This window comes from Oncorhynchus nerka, linkage group LG14 (assembly GCF_034236695.1).
Source record: "Oncorhynchus nerka isolate Pitt River linkage group LG14, Oner_Uvic_2.0, whole genome shotgun sequence".
Lineage (NCBI taxonomy): Eukaryota > Metazoa > Chordata > Actinopteri > Salmoniformes > Salmonidae > Oncorhynchus > Oncorhynchus nerka.
In genome coordinates this window covers 94,642,852-94,663,664 of record NC_088409.1, presented here as the reverse complement: position 1 = coordinate 94,663,664, position 20,813 = coordinate 94,642,852, and the positions used below count along the sequence as shown (strand labels likewise).

General features: G+C 44.8%; 1 protein-coding gene across 1 annotated transcript; it reads left to right on the top strand.

Moving 5' to 3' along the window:
• Positions 1 to 6,424: 6,424 nt before the first annotated feature.
• On the top strand, positions 6,425 to 11,139 carry LOC115124190 (extracellular calcium-sensing receptor-like). The gene is made up of 6 exons (XM_065000574.1): positions 6,425 to 6,686; positions 7,156 to 7,445; positions 7,696 to 7,991; positions 8,222 to 8,430; positions 8,800 to 9,145; positions 9,409 to 11,139. Exons 1-6 carry the CDS (start codon positions 6,426 to 6,428, stop codon positions 10,323 to 10,325), a joined length of 2,319 nt encoding a protein of 772 aa, XP_064856646.1. The 5' UTR covers position 6,425; the 3' UTR covers positions 10,326 to 11,139.
• Positions 11,140 to 20,813: the final 9,674 nt, after the last annotated feature.

Genomic DNA, 20,813 nt, shown 5'->3' with positions numbered 1-20,813 from the left:
GCTGAGATCCTGGTTGAAGACAGCGGAGGTGTATTTGGAGGGTCAGTTGGTCAGGATGACATCTATGAGGGTGCCCTTGTTTACAGATTTAGGGTTGTACCTGGTGGGTTCCTTCATGATTTGTGTGAGATTGAGGGCATCTAGCTTAGATTGTAGGACTGCCGGGGTGTTAAGCATATCCCAGTTTAGGTCACCTAACAGAACAAACTCTGAAGCTAGATGGGGGGCGATCAATTCACAAATGGTGTCCAGGGCACAGCTGGGAGCTGAGGGGGGTCAGTAGCAGGCGGCAACAGTGAGAGACTTATTTCTGGAGAGAGTAATTTTTTTAATTAGTAGTTCGAACTGTTTGGCTATGGACCTGGAAAGTATGACATTACTTTGCAGGCTATCTCTGCAGTAGACTGCAACTCCTCCCCCTTTGGCGGTTCTATCTTGGCGGAAAATGTTATAGTTCGGTATGGAAATCTCAGAATTTTTGGTGGCCTTCCTGAGCCAGGATTCAGACACGGCAAGCCCATCATGGTTAGCAGAGTGTGCTAAAGCAGTGAGTAAAACAAACTTAGGGAGGAGGCTTCTGATGTTGACATGCATGAAACCAAGGCTTTTTCGATCACAGAAGTCAACAAATGAGGGTGCCTGGGGACATGCAGGGCCTGGGTTTACCTCCACATCACCCGCGGAACAGAGGAGGAGTAGTATGAGGGTGTGGCTAAAGGCTATAAAAACTGGTCGCCTAGAGCGTTGGGGACAGAGAGTAAAAGGAGCAGATTTCTGGGCATGGTAGAATATATTCAGGGCATAATGCGCAGACAGGGGTATGGTGGGGTGCGGGTACAGCGGAGGTAAGCCCAGGCACTGGGTGATGATGAGAGAGGTTGTATCTCTGGACATGCTGGTTGTAATGGGTGAGGTCACCGCATATGTGGGAGGTGGGACAAAGGAGGTATCAGGGGTATGAAGAGTGGGACTAGGGGCTCCATTGTAAACTAAAACAATGATAACTAACCTGAACAACAGTATACAAGGCATATTGACATTTGAGAGAGACATACAGCGAGGCATACAGTAATCACAGGTGTTGAATTGGGAGAGCTAGCTAAACAGTAGGTGAGACAACAACAGCTAATCAGCTAGCACAACAACAGCAGGTAAAATGGCGTTGACTAGGCAGGGAGGGTCAGATTAACTACACACAGAGCCTGAGTGTGGCTGGGGCCGACAGATAAAACATAAACAAGCAGAATGGAGTACCGTGATTAATGGACAGTCCAGCATGCATCAGCTATGTAGCCGAGTGATCAGTGTCCAGGGGGCAGCGGTGGATGGGACTGGCGAGTATTATCCAGGTAAAAAAAAACTGGCTGGCTGTGCAGAACGTAAAGCCGCTAGCAGTGGCTAACAATGACTAAATAGCTTGTAGCTAGTTAGCTGGTTAGCTTCTGGAGGTTCTTGAATGTGTTCTAAAAATTTAAAATAATCGCGATTCCGTATCACATTGGGTGAGGCAGGTTACCGGAAGGTATAATCGAATTAAAAATCGAAAAGCGATTAAAAGTAAATATGGGTCCAGTGAGTGGTTGGGCTGGCTGGGGATGCGGCGATTCAGACAGTTAGCAGGCCTGTGCTAACAAGCTAACAGTTAGTAGGCCGGGGCTGAGCAAGGTAGCAGTTAGCGGACCGGGGCTAAACAAGCTAGGAGTTAGCAGGCCGAATTAGCAAGCAAGCAGATAGCAAGGGCTAGAAAGTTAGTCTTTGGGGGACGTCGCGATGGGGTGAGTCTGTTTATGCCTCTTCATGCGGTGACATCGATAGACCGGTCGTGGGTCCGGATATTGTAGCCCAGGAGTATGCTTCGGTGGTAGCACAGGAGCTCTGGCCGGGCTAGCTTCAAGCTAAGTGGATGGAAACGCTAGCCAGGAGTAATCATCCGGGGTTGCGGTTAGCTAGTTAGCTAGTTGTGAAGATCCAGCTGAAAATGTTCCGTTGCGGTGGGAATCCGGGGATAAAAAAAATAAATAATAATAGGTCCGTTATGCTCTGGTTAGAGTCGCGTTGTTCGAACTGGTGAGAGCTTTCCGAGCTAAAGGTTAGCTGATGACCAGTTAGCTGATGACCGCTAGCAATGGTTTGCTGGTAGTTAGCTGGCTAGCTTCAGTTGAGGGGTTCCGGATCCGAAGTAAATATAAGTACTTTAGGAAAAAAAGCAGATCCGCGGTACATTGGGTGAGGCGGGTTGCAGGAGAGTATTTCGAAGTTGAGGTTTAGCAAACTGTTTTAAAAGATATGCGAAGAAAAATATGTAAAAAATACTATATATACAAGGGACACGACACGACAAGACGTCCGACTGCTACGCCATCTTGGAACTCTGAACTATCAATTCCAAACACGGCAGAGAGAGAGAGGGCGGACAAACTCTCCAACAGAAACAACCTTTTCAACAGAGAACCCGACGACACACTGAGCGTAAATATATGTATTGATTGCAATTATTCTCGAATGAGTGGACGTTCATGTGCAAAGGATTAGCATTTAAATTGTTATAATTATCAACTTGTAGTGTCTTATCTCAGTCGACCCCCACATCCCTTTTGTCCACCAAGCCGCGATACCGGTTTATCCCACTAGGGAAACTTCACTATCATTTCCTTGTAAAAATCTACTCTTTGATTATGCATTTCTGTCAATTACTTAGTTACTAGATAAAGGATTTAAGACCATTGATGTATGGATGACTCATAGTGAAGACTGGGTTCGTGCAGATAACCAACAAAATTATAATTACAACGTTTGGAATGAGACTTACGTGAGGTAAAGAATAATTCATTAATTCGAAGACTAATTGATGATATATTAAAATATCTGAAAGTTATATTAAGAAAAATCTGATTTTGTAATCTGAATGCCTTGTTAACACCTCAGGTTTTGTTTTATTTATCCGTTATTTTACCATGTAAGTTGACTGAGAACACATTCTCATTTGCAGCAACGACCTGGGGAATAGTTACAGTGGAGAGGAGGGGGGATGAATGAGCAAATTGTAAACTGGGGATTATTAGATGACCGTGATGGTGTGGGGGCCAGATTGGGAATTTAGCCAGGACACCGGGGTTAACACCCCTACTCTTACGATAAGTGCCATGGGATCTTTAATGCCCTCAGAGAGTCAGGACACCCGTTTAACGTCCCATCTGAATAATGGCACCCTACACAGGGCAGTGTCCCCAATCACTGCCCTGGGGCATTGGGATATATATTTTTTAGACCAGAGGAAAGAGTTCCTCCTACTGGCCCTTCAGATAAAAATGTGTAGCCCTCTACAAGTCTGGTTCATCCTTGGGAGCAATTTCCAAACTCCTAAAGGTACCACGTTCATCTGTACAAACAATAGTACGCAAGTATAAACACCATGGGACCGCGCAAGCGTCATACCACTCAGGAAGAAGACACCTGTCTCCTAGAGATTAGCGTGCTTTGGTGCGAAAAGTGAAAATCAATCCCAGAACAACAGCAAAGGTCCTTGTGAAGATGCTGGAGGAAACAGGTACAAAAGTATCTATATCCACAGTAAAATGAGTCCTATATCGACATAACCTGAAAGACCGCCATAAAACTGCACATGCGGAAAAGGACGAGGCTTGCAAGCCGAAGAACACCATCCCATCCGTGAAGTACGGGGGTGGCAGCATCATGTTGAGGGGTTGCTTTGCTGCAGGAGGGACTGGTGCACTTCACAAAATAGATGGCATCATGAGAAGAGAATTATGTAGCTATATTGAAGCAACATCTCAAGACATCAGTCAGGAAGTTAAAGCTTGGTCGGAAATGGGTCTTCCAAATGGACAGTGACACCAAGCATACTTCCAAAGCTGTGGCTAAATTGGCTTAAGGACAACAAAGTCAAGGTATTGGAGTGGCCATCACAAAGCCCTGACCTCAATCCTACAGAAAATGTGTGGGCAGAACTTAAACAACGTGTATGAGCGGGGAGGCCGACAAACCTGACTCAGTTACACCAGCTCTGTCAGGAGGAATGGGGCAAAATTCACTCAACTTATTGTGGGAAGCTCGTGGAAGGCTACCCAAAACGTTTGACCCAAGTTAAACCATTTAAACACAATGCTACCAAGTATTAATTGAGTGTATGTAAACTTCTGACCCACTGGGAATGTGATGAAAGAAATAAAAGCTGAAATAAATAATTTTCTCTACTATTATTCTGGCTTTTCACATTCGTAAAATAAAGGGGTGATCCTAACTGACCTAAGACAGGGAATTTTTACTTGATTAAAAGTCAGGAATTTTGAAAAACTTAGTTTAATTGGATTTGGCTCAGGTGAATGTAAACTTCTGACTTCAACTGTGAGGCAACGTGCCAAGAGGACTCGACTGTAGGGGAACAATAAGAAAGGAAGCGTACCAAGAGGAATAGACTTTAGAAAACATTCTGTGTACTGCCAGCGTGCCAAGAAGACTGGACTGTAGGGGAAATACTCAGTAGAACCAGAATACCAAGAGGACTTGGCTGTAGACGAAATATACGTGTGGAACAAGCCAAGAGGACTAGGCTGTAGAGGAAATATACGTGTGGAACAAGCCAAGAGGACTAGGCTGTAGGGGAAATACGTTGAAGAGCCAGCGTGCCAAGAGGACTAGACTTTTGGGAAAATTCTGGGTAGAGCCAGCGTGCAAAGAGGACTAGACTGTAAAGGACATATAAGTAAGGCAAAGTGACAAATGATCTAAACTGTAGGGGAAATATCGTGTAGAGCCAGCGTGCCAAGCGAACTAGACTGTTGGGAAAATACTGGGTAGAGCCAGCGTGCAAAGAGGATTACACTGTAGAGAAAATATAATTGAGGCAAAATGCCAAATGGACTAGACATTAGCAGAAATTCTGTGAAGAGCCAAAGTGCCTGGAGGACTAGACTGTTGGGTAAATACTGTGTAGAGCCAGCGTACCAAGAGGACTAGACTGTAAAGGACATATAAGTAAGGCAAAGTGACAAATGATCTAAACTGTAGGGGAAATATCGTGTAGAGCCAGCGTGCCAAGCGAACTAGACTGTAGAGGAAAAACTGTAAAGAGCCAGCATACCAAGAAGACAGTTGAGGAAATACTGTGCAGAGCCAGCGTGCCAAGAGGACTAGACAGTAGGGGAAATATTATTTTTATTTTTTTAACCTTTATTTAACAAGGAAGGGCTCATTGAGATTTAAAATCTATTTTTCAAGAGTGTCCTGAAAAAGATAGGCAGCACCAAGTCATTACAAAAGTACAGAGAAACAACATGAAAAACTACAAGTAATCTAGGTAAAACCATAGAATTCACAATGTAAGAGAGGCTCATGGATATAGTGTGTCTAATGTATGTTTATGTCTATCTAAACCATTACAGTCAATGTAGTTCTGATGCTAGTGCATACACTCTCTATAGCTGAAATAAGCAGGTGAACAGAGCAGCCTCCTGCCCCTCCCTCCTAGGCATGGCCGTACCCACAGTGTGGCCCCCAGAGGAATCCCCACAGAGGTATGGTGGGTATTTAACCCAGAGTAGAGAGGTATCCTGACCTATGTGGTTCTGTGTGGCGCTGTATTACTCCATACCCTCTACACATCAGGGGAATGAGGCTCTCTCCGTCTCCTGCTCTGGATCCAAGTCTGGCTGGTAGTCTGGTTCTACTACATCTAGCTGTGGTGACTGGTGGGCTTGCCTTGCTCTCATCTGCCTCTAGCTCTGCCTCTGGGCTGGAGTCTGTCAGATGCAGGCTCCAAGCCACCCCTCGTCCTCCGGCGTTCTCCCAGGACGGGGACTTTGTCATCGGGGGTGTTTTCTCCATGCACTACTACATGCACACTGTGGATCACAGCTACACCAGCCTGCCTGAGCCCCTGCAGTGCACAGGGAGGTCAGTGAGCGCAAGAGGGAACAGGGGACAGGACTGTGGCTGTGTGGGTAGACAGATGAATTGTGTTTTAAAAACAGAGAAACAGTGTGTTGAATGCCTGGCAAACAGTGTGTTTAAAGTCCGATAAACAGTGTGTTTAATGACAGAGAAACAATGTGTTTAATGACAGAGAGACAATGTGTTTAATGACAGAGAGACACTGTTTAAAGACAGAGATACAGTGCGTTTAAAGACAGATAAACAGTGTTTTTAAAGACCATAATCAGTGTGTTTGTGTCTGAGAGATTAGGTAAAGACTACTGTCACATTTTCAATTGCAGGCTATACTACAATATCCTCAATTACAGACAACAAAAGTGTAGGCATATAGACGGTATGGAAAATAATACTAGATATTACGCTGTTTGCCATGGAAACATTCTATAGTCTAGTTCATCATTCATCAGGAGGTGCTCACTGACCCATCATCTATTTACAGTATGGATTCCCGTGAGTTGCGCTTCTCGCGCGCCATGATCTTCGCAGTTGAGGAGATAAACAACAGTTCGTACCTTCTACCGGGTGTCACACTTGGTTATCAAGTGCACGACTCATGCAACTCGGTCCCCATGGCCGTGAAAGTGGCCTTCCAGCTGGCTAATGGCCTGGACCCCATGTTTGATACCGGAGAACAGTGCTCGGGGTCGGCTACAGTGACAGCTATCGTGGGCGAGTCTGCCTCCTCGCCAACCATCAGCATGTTGCGCATCATCAGCCCTTTCGGCATTCCTCAGGTAAACTCCTGTGGAAAGAAATCATTCAGCTTAATTTAATGTAATGAATTCCAAGAGTTTATTCTCCTTTCTTTCAGGAATGAGTTCAACTTTTAAATTACCGTATTTCAACCGTATTCTCCTCTCTTTCAGGAATATACATTTCTGTGTGAAATTATGTGGAGAAAGGCATTTGAACATAGACTGAGGAATATGAGTCTGGAGAACTTCTGTAGGCATTAAAACATGATCTGAGGACTATATTTCATAGGCTCAGTTTTTATGGGAGGCAAGGGAATGGTGTCACACTTTTGTGGATTCTTACCATTCTGACCCAATGAAAAACAATGAGTTGGCTTATTATTATTAATGTCTCCCTAACATCAAACTACATAGCAAAATTTAAAAAGCAGGAAGTAGCCAATACATTAGAGTTGTTAGGCCGACATGATGTTCTTTCTCATGTTTTCGACTGTCTGTTTTTACCTAGGTGAGCCACTATTCCACCTGTGCTTGTCTGAGTGATAAGAAACAGTATCCAACCTTCTTCAGAACCATCCCCAGTGATCAGTTCCAGGCTGCCGCTCTGGCCCACCTCATCAGGCACTTTGGCTGGACCTGGATTGGGGCGGTCCGTTCCGACTCTGACTACGGTAATAACGGGATGGCGGCTTTCCTTCAGGCAGCACAAAAGGAGGGTATCTGTGTGGAGTATTCTGAAGCCTTCTCCCTTACCAACCCACTCAGCAGAGTGCAACGGGTGGCTGACGTGATCCGCAGGTGATCCATGATTACTGGTGAACTTTTCATTCACACAAAAGCAAGACCATATTTATAAAAACTACTATTGTTTTTAATTTCTCTCTTTTCCCAACGGTGATCTGTGAGACCAGCATGATTTGCATACAGTATCTTATGCATGTCAAAAGTGTTGATGAATACCAATGGTCATGTTCACTTCACTGAGACATTCCAATGAATGACAAACATGACCAGCATATTAAGCATATGATATAATCATGTTCCCCAGCTCCACAGCCCGGGTGGTGGTTGCATTCGTATCCGCTTGGGACATGAGAATCCTGCTGAGGGAGATGGAACGCCTGCCCTCTCCGCCCCGCCAGTGGATCGGGAGTGAGTCCTGGGTCACTGACCCAGATTTGCTGCGTTTCGGCCTGTGTGCCGGGGCCATCGGATTTGGCATCCAACGCTCTGTCATCCCCGGCCTCAGGGACTTCCTCCTGGACCTCTCCCCACAGAAGGTGTCCAACTCTCCCCTGCTCACTGAGTTCTGGGAGGGAGCCTTTGGCTGTAGGCTGGGTATAGGTATCTATCCATCTATCTATCTATCTATCTATCTATCTATCTATCTATCTATCTATCTATCTATCTATCTATCTATCTTTATATATGTCTGTCTGTCTGTCTGTCTGTCTGTCTGTCTGTCTGTCTGTCTGTCTGTCTGTCTGTCTGTCTGTCTGTCTGTCTGTCTGTCTGTCTGTCTGTCTGTCTGTCTGTCTGTCTGTCTGTCTGTCTGTCTATAGGGACCTCTACAGGTGTTGGGGTTGAAGAGAAGGTGTGTGATGGCAGTGAGGATATACAGCAGCTACAGACCCCCTACACAGATACATCCCAGCTGCGTGTCACTAACATGGTGTATAAAGCTGTTTATGCCATAGCACACGCCATCCACAGCATCGTTTGTGAAGAGAGAGAAAACTCCACTGTTTACTGTGACAAAAACCTTAATGTGAAGCCAACACAGGTGAATGACAAGTCTATAGTATCATTTCCTGATAAATATGTTTATATAGACAACATGTATGAAGGCCTAGGTGTTCTCATTATACTTTACAACTTCTTCTGAAGTAACACATTTGATAAAAATTAGTTGAATGAATATTCTGTTTCTCTCTCCATCTATCTTCCCTTCTCTCCATTTCTCTCTTTCCATCTTTCTTCCCCTTTCTCCATCTCTCATCTCTCTCTTCCCCTCTGTCCATCTATCTCTCCATCTCTCATCCCTTCTCTCATCTCTCTCTTCCCTCATCTCCATCGCTCTTCACCTCTCTCCTTCTCTCTCCTTCTCTCTCGTCCCATCTCTCTCTCTCTCCCTTGCCCTTCCAACCCCTAGGTCCTGGAGAGATTGAGGAGGGTGAACTTCTCTCGTAATGGGTACCAGGTGTCTTTCGATGCCAACGGGGACCCAGTGGCCACCTATGAGCTGGTCAACTGGCAGATACGGGAGAGTGGGAAGATGGAGTTTGTGACAGTGGGGCGCTATGATGCGTCCCTGCCTCCTGACCAGAGGCTTGACATCGAGAGGGAAATCACCTGGGTAAAGAACAGTACACAAGTACCTGTGTCAGTGTGCAGTGAGAGATGTCCCCCAGGCACTCGTAAGGCTATACAGAAAGGAAAGCCTGTATGCTGTTATGACTGTATCCAATGTGCAGAGGGAGAGATCAGTAATAACACAGGTAGGACTATAGGAACAGTTGGCAAAAATGTGTATTCATTTCTATCACTGTAAAGTAGTGGTTTATTCCTATTACCAGCACTACAAAGGTAGTATCTGTCAATCATGTTCCTGTTCATATTATCTGATGTAAGCTGCACATTAATTCAACATTCTTTATTGTAAACTGACAAAGTGCATCATTGTGGGACATGTATTTGTAAATAAATAAAACCTGAATCTATTATTATTAACCTTTGATGTCTGTTGTTTTGTCTTGGTCAGATTCTTCTGACTGTCTGATCTGTCCCGAGGAGTACTGGCCCAACGCTGAGAGAGACCTCTGTATCCTTAAGCCTGTGGAGTTCCTGTCCTTCCACGAGGTCCTCGGAATCATCCTGACCGCCTGCTCTGTGGGCGGGGCTTGTCTGGCCATCGCCACGGCAACCGTCTTCTACCGACACCGAACGTCTGCCATCGTCAGGGCCAACAACTCTGAGCTGAGCTTCCTGCTGCTCTTCTCCTTGGCTCTGTGTTTTTTGTGTTCTCTTACTTTCATTGGCCGGCCCTCTGAATGGTCCTGTATGCTGCGTCACACAGCGTTTGGGATCACCTTCGTCCTCTGCATCTCTTGTGTTCTGGGGAAAACAATAGTGGTGTTGATGGCCTTCAGGGCTACACTTCCAGCCAGTAATGTCATGAAATGGTTTGGTCCTCCACAGCAGAGATTGACTGTAGTGTCCTTCACATTTGTCCAGGCTTTGATATGCACTCTGTGGTTGGTCCTGTCCCCTCCCTTCCCCATCAAAAACCTCACTACCTACAAGGAAAAGATCATTCTAGAGTGTGATGTAGGTTCAGCTATTGGTTTCTGGGCTGTGTTGGGCTATATAGGACTCCTGTCTCTCTTGTGCTTTGTGCTGGCTTTTCTGGCTCGGAAGCTGCCTGATAACTTCAATGAGGCCAAATTCATCACCTTCAGCATGCTCATATTCTGTGCAGTCTGGATCACCTTTATCCCAGCTTATGTCAGCTCTCCTGGGAAGTTGACTGTAGCTGTGGAGATCTTTGCCATCATCACCTCTAGCTTTGGGTTGTTCTTTCTATTATTTGTTCCTAAATGCTTTACTATTCTGTTCAGGCCAGAGAAGAATACCAAGAAACACCTTAGGGATAAGACATCCAATGATATACGTTATTAAGAAATGATTGAGTGGAAAAAACATTGTAACGTTCAGTTATATGGTTTATCATACAGTTAGGTAGGACTACTTTGACAGAGATTAACAACAATTTAGCAGATAATCATTGGTAACATTGTAAATATTAACTAGTAATAGGGTCACTTTAGATATTCCAATGTTATATGAGATTGTTCAAAACTATAGTGTTAAAATCTAATTTGACCTGCTTGTCTCCACCCCCCACCAGGTGTCTCCCATTTCTACCCATTATCTCCTGTGTATTAATACCTGCTTTTTCTGCTTGTCTGTTGCCAGTTCATCTTATCTTGTTAGTTCTTACCAGCGAGTTTCCCCATGTTCCTGTTCTCAAGTTTTGTTTTTAGTCTGCCCGGCTCTGATCTTTCTGCCTGTCCTGACCCTGAGTTTACCTGCCGCCCTGTACCTGCCTGTCCTGACCCTGAGTTTACCTGCCACCCTGTACCTGCCTGTCCTGACCCTGAGTTTACCTGTCGCCCTGTACCTGCCTGACTCTGACCTGGATTACGATCCTCTACCTGCCCTCGACCTGCCGTTTGCCTTACCCTTTTGTTATAATAAATATTGGAGATTCCAACTATTGGTGCCCTGTGTCTGCATCTGGGTCTTATCCTGAGCCGTGACACACAAGACACATTAGATTAAATTCTCTCTGTGTCACTCAGATCTTTTGAACCAGTAGATATCCCAGCTGAGGATGACCAACAGTTGGTATTCTATGTTGCTTATCCATCTTATTTCATAGCAGCAAAAGCAATGTGTTCAGAGAAACATTTACTATAAACCTCATTGTAATCTGGCACCGTGATTAAATTTTAATTATAAAAGAAGCTTGTTCTCAAGTGTCTGTCCTTTATCTGAGAGACATAGGAAAGATCAGAATGTATTAATAAAAAATTTATTTTAACATGTGGGGGTTTCATCCTTATATTTGGCACTAAACTGTCCCCATACTATACAGTCATGGCCAAAAGTTTTGAGAATGACACAAATATAAATTTTCACAAAGTCTGCCCCCTCAGTTTTTATGATGTCCCTCTTTGCCAAAATATTTCCACTGCATTTCAGCCCTGCCAAAAAAGGACCAGCTGACATCCTGTCAGTGTTTCTCTTGTTCACACACATGTGCGTGTTGACGAGGACAAGGTTGGAGATCACTCTGTCATGCTGATTGAGTTTGAATAACAGACTGGAAGCTTCAAAAGGAGGGTGGTGCTTGGAATCTTTGTTCTTCCTCTGTCAACCATGGTTACCTGCAGGGAAACACGTGCCGTAATCATTGCTTTGCACAAAAAGGGCTTCACAGGCAAGGATATTGCTGCCAGTATGATATCACCTAAATCAACCATTTATCGGATCATCAAGAACTTCAAGGAGAGCAGTTCAATTGTTGTGAAGAAGGCTTCAGGGCGCCCAAGAAAGTCCAGCAAGCGCCAGGACTGTCTCCTAAAGTTGATTCAGCTGCAGGATTGGGGCACCACCAGTACAGAGCTTGCTCAGGAATGGCAGCAGGCAGGTGTGAGTGCATCTGCATGCACAGTGAGGCCAGGACTTTTGGAGGATGGCCTGGGGTCAAGAAGGGCAGCAAAGAAGCCACTTCTCTCCAGGAAAAACATCAGGGAGAGACTGATATTCTGCAAAGGGTACAGGAATTGGACTGCTGAGGACTGGGGTAAAGTATTTTTCTCTGATGAATCCCCTTTCCGATTGTTTGGGGCATCCTGAAAAAAACTTGTCCGGAGAAGACAAGGTGAGCGCTACCATCAGTCCTGTGTCATGACAACAATAAAGCATCCTGAGACCATTCATGTGTGGGGTTGCTTCTCAGCCAAGGGAGTGGGCTCTCTCACAATTTTGCCTAAGAACACAGCCATGAAAAAAGAAGGTACCAACACATCCAACGCAAGTTCTCCAAACCATCCAGGAACAGTTTGGTGATGAACAATGTATTTTCCAGCATGATGGATGGAGCACCTTGCTATTAGGCAAAAGTGACAACTAAGTGGCTCGGGGAACAAAACATCAATATTTTGGGTCCATGGCCAGGAAACTCCCCAGACCTTAATCCCATTGAGAACATGTGGTCAATCATCAAGAGGCAGGTGGACAAACAAAACAAATTCTGACAAACTCTGACAAACAGGAATTGATTATGCAATAATGGGCTGTAATAATAACAGTCAGGATGTGGCCCAAAAGTTAATTGACAGCATGCCAGGGCAGATTGCAGAGGTCTTGAAAAAGAAGGGTCACCACTACAAATTTTTACTCTTTGTATCAACATCATGTAATTGTCAATAAAAGCCTTTGACACTTATGAAATGCTTGTAATTATACTTCAGTATTCCATAGTAACATCTGACAAAAATATCAAAAGACACTGAAGCAGCAAACTTTGTGGAAATTAATATTTGTGTCATTCTCAAAACTTTTGGCCACGACTGTACATACTTCCATCATTTTTTATAACTGGTACCGGGGACATTCAGACGAGTATTGTGATGCCTGTGGGCTTCCTCGCGCTAAACACCCGTCTAGTCTCACATGTATCAGTGTGTAGCCGAAACTGTTTGGATGCTACAAAACAGAAGTTGGCAGATCTTGAGTCCCAAGAGCGTGTGGAGGTCATAGAGCAAAACGGAGAATACCATTGTGTTCATGAGTCTTATCTTTCAATAGAGTTCGAAGGCAAACCATTTGGATGCTACAGACGATTTTGTGAGAAGACCAATTTTCGGGAAGTCTCATGGTCTGACAAACATCGCTCTAGCTTTGTCAGCTTTCAGCACAGATGCAGAAGTGTGGATGAGGTGGATTGAGACACATTCAATGCAAAAAAATATCGCTATCTTAAACTGACAGATTTTTATGGGGATTTTTTTCTATGCTATTTGAATTTTCGGAAATCGACTAGGGGATTTTAAAGCCATTAAAAGAATGTTAATGCTCAGTGGTGCTCAAATTAAGCAGTTTGTTACCATAAATAGTCAGTCAACATAATTGCTATGTCATTGCAATTGATTTTTCTGGGTGATTATGTGAGTTTCATTTGTTCATGATTTTTCTGTGCTCTAATTTGGATATTTCTATTGAGGTTTTCATATTTTTGTATTCCAAGTGTACCAATTACAGCAATTAGTGTCACAACAATAACTCCAGATTAACTTATTTGGGGTAGGGGGCAGTATTGGGTAGCTTGGATGAAAAACATGGCCAAATTAAGCTGCCTGCTACTCAGCTGTAAAAGCTAGAATATGCATATAATTATTCAATTTGGATAGAAAACACTCTGAAGTTTCTAAAACTATTTGAATGATGTCTGTGAGTATAACAGAACTCATATGGCAGGCAAAACCTGAGAAAAAAATCCAACCAGGATTGAGGATACAGTGGGATATTAGTTATGTTTCACTTCCCAAGGCTTCCACTAGATGTCAACAGTATTTAGAACCTGTTTTGAGGATTCTACTCTAAAGGAGGCGCTCATAAGAGCTCATTGAGTGAGTTGTCTGTCAGAGTGCCACAACCTCGGTCTGGCGCACTCACGTGAAAGGTAGCTACATTCCACTTCATTTGTACAGACAAAGGACTTGTCCGGTTGGAACATTAACCACCTAACCGAGGAACTTATTTTAACCTTATGTAATAGCCTAGATTCAGTCACACTCCTAAAAACTAAAAACATTTGTCATAATAAACTAGCTCCCTGGTATACAGAAAATACCCGAGTCCTGAAGCAAGCTTCCAGAAAATTGGAACGGAAATGGCACTATACCAAACTGGAAGTCTTCTGATTTGCTTGGAAAGACCGGTATCGAAGATCCCTCACTGCTGCTCGATCATCCTATTTTTCCAACTTAATTGAGGAGAGTAAGAACAATCCTAAATTTATTTTTGATACTGTCGCAAAGCTAACTAAAAATCAGCATTCGCCAAGAGAGGATGGCTTTTACATCAGAAGTGATAAATTCATGAACTTCTTTGACGAAAAGATCATGATCATTAGAAAGCAAATTACGGACATTTCTTTAAATATGTATATTTCTCCAAAGCTCAGTTGTCCTTAGTCTGACCAACACTGACCTAGGATCAAGGGAGACAATCAAGGTTTTTAATATCTCTTGACACATTGATGAAAATAGTAATGGCCTCTAAACATTCAAGCTGCACACTGGACCCAATTCCAACTGAAACTACTGAAAGAGCTGCTTCCTGTGCTTGGTCCTCCTATGTTGAACATAATAAACAGCTCCCTGTCCACCGGATGTGTACCAAACTCACTAAAAGTGGCAGTAATAAAGCCTCTCTTGAAAAAGCCAAACCTTGACGCAGAAAATATAAAAAATTATCGTCCTATATCAAAACTCCCATTCCTCTCAAAAATGTTAGAAAACGCTGTTGCACGGCAACTCACTGCCTTCCTGAATACAAACAACGTATACGAAACACTTCAGTCTGATTTTAGACCCCATCATAGCACTGAGACTGCACTCGTAAAGGTTGTAAATGACCTTTTAATGAATATGATGTCAGTTCGGTTGTCATCTGAGACATTCTCATCAATGACAAGATGACATAAACTCTACAGTGGAAAGTCTACACATCAGAGTTATCGGATTCACGTGGAATTGTTGTTCAATTTAAATGTTTGAATATGAAATTATTCGTGATGGGATGACATGTGATTTTAGCTTCTAAAATGTGAGATTTGGGTTTTCATAAGATAGGGCTCTGCTCAATCAGTGGCCCACCCCTGTGAAGGGACATGTGCTATAAAACTTTTCAAACACGCCCTCCTCTCCCTTCTTATGTAAGCCCTTGACGACAATATAACCTCCTGTTCCGAGGACGTGAGGACGACGGTCTGATGTCAGAATGGTTCAGATAATAACTACAGAACGAAGCCAACATCAGCATGAGCTTTGGTTGCGAATGGTATGAACTTTGAACTCTTATTCACAACAGAAGTGATACCTCCTAGCCTTTGAGTTAGCAACCGCAGCTGCAAACGCAGATTAGGAAGGAACAGACAGAGTATTCCGTCTACCACACAATGACGTTACTACAACGTATCCAATTTACCAGCAGAGACATCCTTCAAAGGACTCGGTTGGGCAAAACGGCCTTCCATATACAACCAACCTGCTGAAGCGCAGCTCAGAGTAAATATTTATTGCATTTTCCCTTTCCAAATGGGCGGTAATTTAGAATGCATAAGATACTGTATTTACGATAGCACAGCTTTGCCCTTTGTTCCTCAGTCTTCCCGCTCTTTCACTCAAACCCAGCGTCCTTTCTTTTGTGTAACAAGCTGTCATATCTGTTCCGCCCGCTAGGGACATTTTCCTTTATGATGTAGTTTGTAATCAAGTTATGATTTAACCTCATAGTCCGCCCAAACCCGTATGCGGTAGCGTAACTACAGCCTCAAGCTCATTACCATAACGCAACGTTAGCGATTTCTAAAAATCGCAAATGAAATGAAATAAATATGCCTGCTCTCAAGCTTATCCTTTTCTTAACAATCCTGTCATCTCAGATTTTCAAAATATGCTTTAGAACCAGAGAAAATCAATAATTTGTGTAAGAGTGGTGATAGCTAGCTTAGCATTTAGCGTTAGCATTTAGCACGCAACATATTCACAAAAACCAGCCAAGGAATCAAATAAAATAATTTATCTTTGAAGAACTTCAGATGTTTCAATGAGGAGACTCAGTTACATAGCAGATATACATAAACATAGTCCAGTTTTTCCTGAAAGATTCTTGTGTAGGACACATCGTTCCCTTTGTTACTATGCATTTGGCTACCGAAACTAACCGAAAATTCAGTCACCTACATGTCGAACTTTTTTCCGAATTAACTCCATAATATCGACTGAAACATGGAAAACGTTGTTTGAATCAATCCTGAAGGTGGTTTGTCATATTTCTCTCCATTGAAAGCACCGTCCTTGTAGCCTGGTTTGTTCTGAGATTTGAATGGAAAAATACCGGGACCTGACTTTTGCGCACCGATTGCCACGCAGACACCAAGCGGGACACCTGGTAAATGTAGTCCCTTATGGTCAATCTTCCAATGATATCCCTACAAATACGTCACAATGCTGCAAAGACCTTGGGGAAACAAGAGAAAGAGTCCGTTCATTCCTGTCGCATTCACAGCCATATAAGGCGATCATGGAAAACGTAGCCTCAGAAATCCTGTGCATTTCCTGGTCGGTCATACATCTTGGTTTTGCCCGAAGCATTTGTTCTAAGGGACTCACAGTGAAAATCTTTGCATTTCTGGAAACGTAAGACTGTCTTCTTTCCAAAACTATCAATTCCAAGCATATTCGAGCATCTTTTCGTGACAAAATATTGCGCTTAAAACGGGCACGTCTTTTTATCCAAAAATGAAATACTGCCCCTAGAGTACTAACAGGTTAATTTAATTGATGCGTTGTGCAGACCTCACTACCCTCTGGAGAGCCTTACGGTTGAAGGCGGAGCAGTTGCCGTATCAGGCGGTGATACAGCCCGCCAGGATGCTCTCGATTGTGCATCTGTAGAAGTTTGTGAGTGCTTTTGGTGACAAGCCGAATTTCTTCAGCCTCCTGAGGTTGAAGAGGCGCTGCTGCGCCTTCTTCGCGATGCTGTCTGTGTGAGTGGACCAGTTCAGTTTGTCTGTGATGTGTATGCCGAGGAACTTAAAACTTGCTACCCTCTCCACTACTGTTCCGTCGATGTGGATAGGGGGGTGTTCCCTCTGCTGTTTCCTGAAGTCCACAATCATCTCCTTAGTTTTGTTGACGTTGAGTGTGAGGTTATTTTCCTGACACCACACTCCGAGGGCCCTCACCTCCTCCCTCCTCTCGTCGTTGTTGGTAATCAAGCCTACCACTGTTGTGTCGTCCGCAAACTTGATGATTGAGTTGGAGGCGTGCGTGGCCACGCATTCGTGGGTGAACAGGGAGTACAGGAGAGGGCTCAGAACGCACCCTTGTGGGGCCCCAGTGTTGAGGATCAGCGGGGAGGAGATGTTGTTGCCTACCCTCACCACCTGGGGGCGGCCCGTCAGGAAGTCCAGTACCCAGTTGCACAGGGCGGGGTCGAGACCCAGGGTCTCGAGCTTGATGACGAGCTTGGAGGGTACTATGGTGTTGAATGCCGAGCTGTAGTCGATGAACAGCATTCTCACATAGGTATTCCTCTTGTCCAGATGGGTTAGGGCAGTGTGCAGTGTGGTTGAGATTGCATCGTCTGTGGACCTATTTGGGCGCTAAGCAAATTGGAGTGGGTCAAGGGTGTCAGGTAGGGTGGAGGTGATATGGTCCTTGACTAGTCTCTCAAAGCACTTCATGATGACGGAAGTGAGTACTACGGGGCGGTAGTCGTTTAGCTCAGTTACCTTAGCTTGCTTGGAAAGAGGAACAATGGTGGCCCTCTTGAAGTATGTGGGAACAGCAGACTGGAATAGGGATTGATTGAATATGTCCGTAAACACACCGGCCAGCTGGTCTGCGCATGCTCTGAGGGCGCGGCTGGGGATGCCGTCTGGGCCTGCAGCCTTGCGAGGGTTAACACGTTTAAATGTCTTACTCACCTCGGCTGCAGTGAAGGACAGACCGCATGTTTTCGTTGCAGGCCGTGTCAGTGGCACTGTATTGTCCTCAAAGCGGGCAAAAAAGTTATTTAGTCTGCCTGGGAGCAAGACATCCTGGTCTGTGACTGGGCTGGATTTCTTCTTGTAGTCCGTGATTGACTGTAGACCCTGCCACATGCCTCTTGTGTCTGAGCCGTTGAATTGAGATTCTACTTTGTCTCTGTACTGACGCTTAGCTTGTTTGATAGCCTTGCGGAGGGAATAGCTGCACTGTTTGTATTCGGTCATGTTACCAGACACCTGGCCCTGATTAAAAGTAGTGGTTCGCGCTTTCAGTTCCACGCGAATGCTGCCATCAATCCACGGTTTCTGGTTAGGGAATGTTTTAATCGTTGCTATGGGAACGACATCTTCAACGCACGTTCTAATGAACTCGCACACCGAATCAGCGTATTCGTCAATTTTGTTATCTGACGCAATACGAAACATATCCCAGTCCACGTGATGGAAGCAGTCTTGGAGTGTGGAGTCAGCTTGGTCGGACCAGCGTTGGACAGACCTCAGCGTGGGAGCCTCTTGTTTTAGTTTCTGTCTGTAGGCAGAGATCAACAAAATGGAGTCGTGGTCAGCTTTTCCGAAAGGGGGGCGGGGCAGGGCCTTATATGCGTCGCGGAAGTTAGAGTAACAATGATCCAAGGTTTTCCACCCCTGGTTGCGCAATCGATATGCTGATAAAATTTAGGGAGTCTTGTTTTCAGATTAGCCTTGTTAAAATCCCCAGCTACAATGAATGCAGCCTCCGGAAAAATGGTTTCCAGTTTGCAAAGAGTTAAATAAAGTTCGTTCAGAGCCATCGATGTGTCTGCTTGGGGGGGATATATACGGCTGTGATTATAATCGAAGAGAATTCTCTTGGTAGATAATGCGGTCTACATTTGATTGTGAGGAATTCTAAATCAGGTGAACAGAAGGATTTGAGTTCCTGTATGTTTCTTTCATCACACCATGTCTCGTTCGCGATAAGGCATACGCCCCCGCCCCTCTTCTTACCAGAAAGATGTTTGTTTCTGTCGGCGCGATGCGTGGAGAAACCCGTTGGCTGCACCGCCTCGGATAGAGTCTCTCCAGTGAGCCATGTTTCCGTGAAGCAAAGAACGTTACAGTCTCTGATGTCCCTCTGGAATGCAACCCTTGCTCAGATTTCATCAACCTTGTTGTCAAGAGACTGGACATTGGCAAGAAGAATGCTAGGGAGTGGTGCACGGTGTGCCCGTCTCCGGAGTCTGACCAGAAGACCGCCTCGTTTCCCTCTCTTTCGGAGTCGTTTTATTGGGTCGCTGCCTGGGATCCATTCCGTTGTCCTGTTTGAAATGCAGAACACAGGATCCGCGTCGCGAAAAACATATTCTTGGTCGTACTGATGGTGAGTTGACGCCGATCTTATATTCAGTAGTTCTTCTCGACTGTATGTAATGAAACCTAAGATGACCTGGGGTACTAATGTAAGAAATAACACGTAAAAAAAACAAAAAACTGCATAGTTTCCTAGGAACGCGAAGCGAGGCGGCCATCTCTGTCGGCGCCGGAAGTTACTACAGGGATTCTCTGCCTCCAACCCTATTAGGGGGGCTAAGTCACTGGCTTACTTGTGCTCTTCCATGCCGTTCCTAGGAGGGGTGCGTCTCTTGAGTGGGTTGAGTCTCTGACATGATCTTCCTTTGTTGGTTGGCGCCCCCTTCGGGTTTGTGCCAAGGAGGAGATCTTCGTGGGCTATACTCTGTCTTGTCTCAGGGTAGTCAGTTGGTGGTTAAAGATATCTAGTGGTGCGGGGGCTGTGCTTTGGCACAGTGGGTGGGGTTATATCTGCCTGATTGGCCCTGTCAGTGGGTATAGTCGGATGGGGCCACAGTGTCTCCCAACCCCTCCTGTTTCAGCCTCCAGTAATTATGTTGCAATAGATTATGTGTTGGTGGGGCTAGGTTCACTGTTGTGTCTGGAGTATTTCTCCTGTCTTATCCAGTGTCCTGTGTGAATTTAAGTATGCTCCCTCTAATTATCTCTCTCTTTCTCTCTCTGTCTTTCTCTTCTCTCGGAGGACCTGAGCCCTGGGACCATGCCTCAGGACTACCTGGCCTGATGACTCCTTGATGTCCTCAGTCCATCTGGTTGTGCTGCTGTTCCAGTTTCAACTGAACCCAGACCTGGTCACCGGAAGTGCTCCCTTGTCCTGGACCTGCTGTTTTTGACTCTCTCACTGGCACAGCCAGAAGAGGACTGGCTTCCCCTCAGAGCCTAGTTCCTCTCCAGGTTTCGTTCTAGGTTCCAGTGTAGAGCCAGCGTGCCAAGAGGACTAGACTGCAGTGGAAATATAAGAGAGCCAGAGTGCAAAGAGGACAAGACAGAAGTGGAAATATAAGAGAAGCAGAGTGCCAAGAAGACTAGACTGTAGAGGAAATACTGTGTAGAGCCAGCGTGGAGAGAGGACTAGACTGTAGAGGAAATACTGTGTAGAGCCAGCGTGGAGAGAAGACTAGACTGTAGAGGAAATACTGTGTAGAGCCAGCGTGGAGAGAGGACTAGACTGCAATGGAAATATAAGAGAGCCAGATGGTTATAGTGTGTCTACTGTATGTTTATGTCTATCTAAAAGATTACAGTCAATGTAGTTCTGATGCTGGTGCATACACTCTCTATAGATGAAAGAAGCAGGATGGGTGAGCAGAGCAGCTTCTAACCCCTCCCTCCTTGGCATGGCCATACCCACAGTGTGGCCCCCAGAGGAATCCCCACAGAGGTATGGTGGGTATTTAACCAAGAGTAGAGAGGTAACCTGACCTATGTGGGTCTGTGTGGCGCTGTATTACTCCATACCTTCTACACAT

Coding starts and splice junctions, on each gene's coding strand:
- LOC115124190 (XM_065000574.1), top strand. CDS start 6,426: ATGATCTTCGCAGTTGAGGAGATAAACAACAGTTCGTACCTTCTACCG. Junction 7,446..7,695: donor GTGGCTGACGTGATCCGCAG/GTGATCCATGAT, acceptor CATGTTCCCCAG/CTCCACAGCCCGGGTGGTGG. Junction 8,431..8,799: donor TTAATGTGAAGCCAACACAG/GTGAATGACAAG, acceptor TCCAACCCCTAG/GTCCTGGAGAGATTGAGGAG.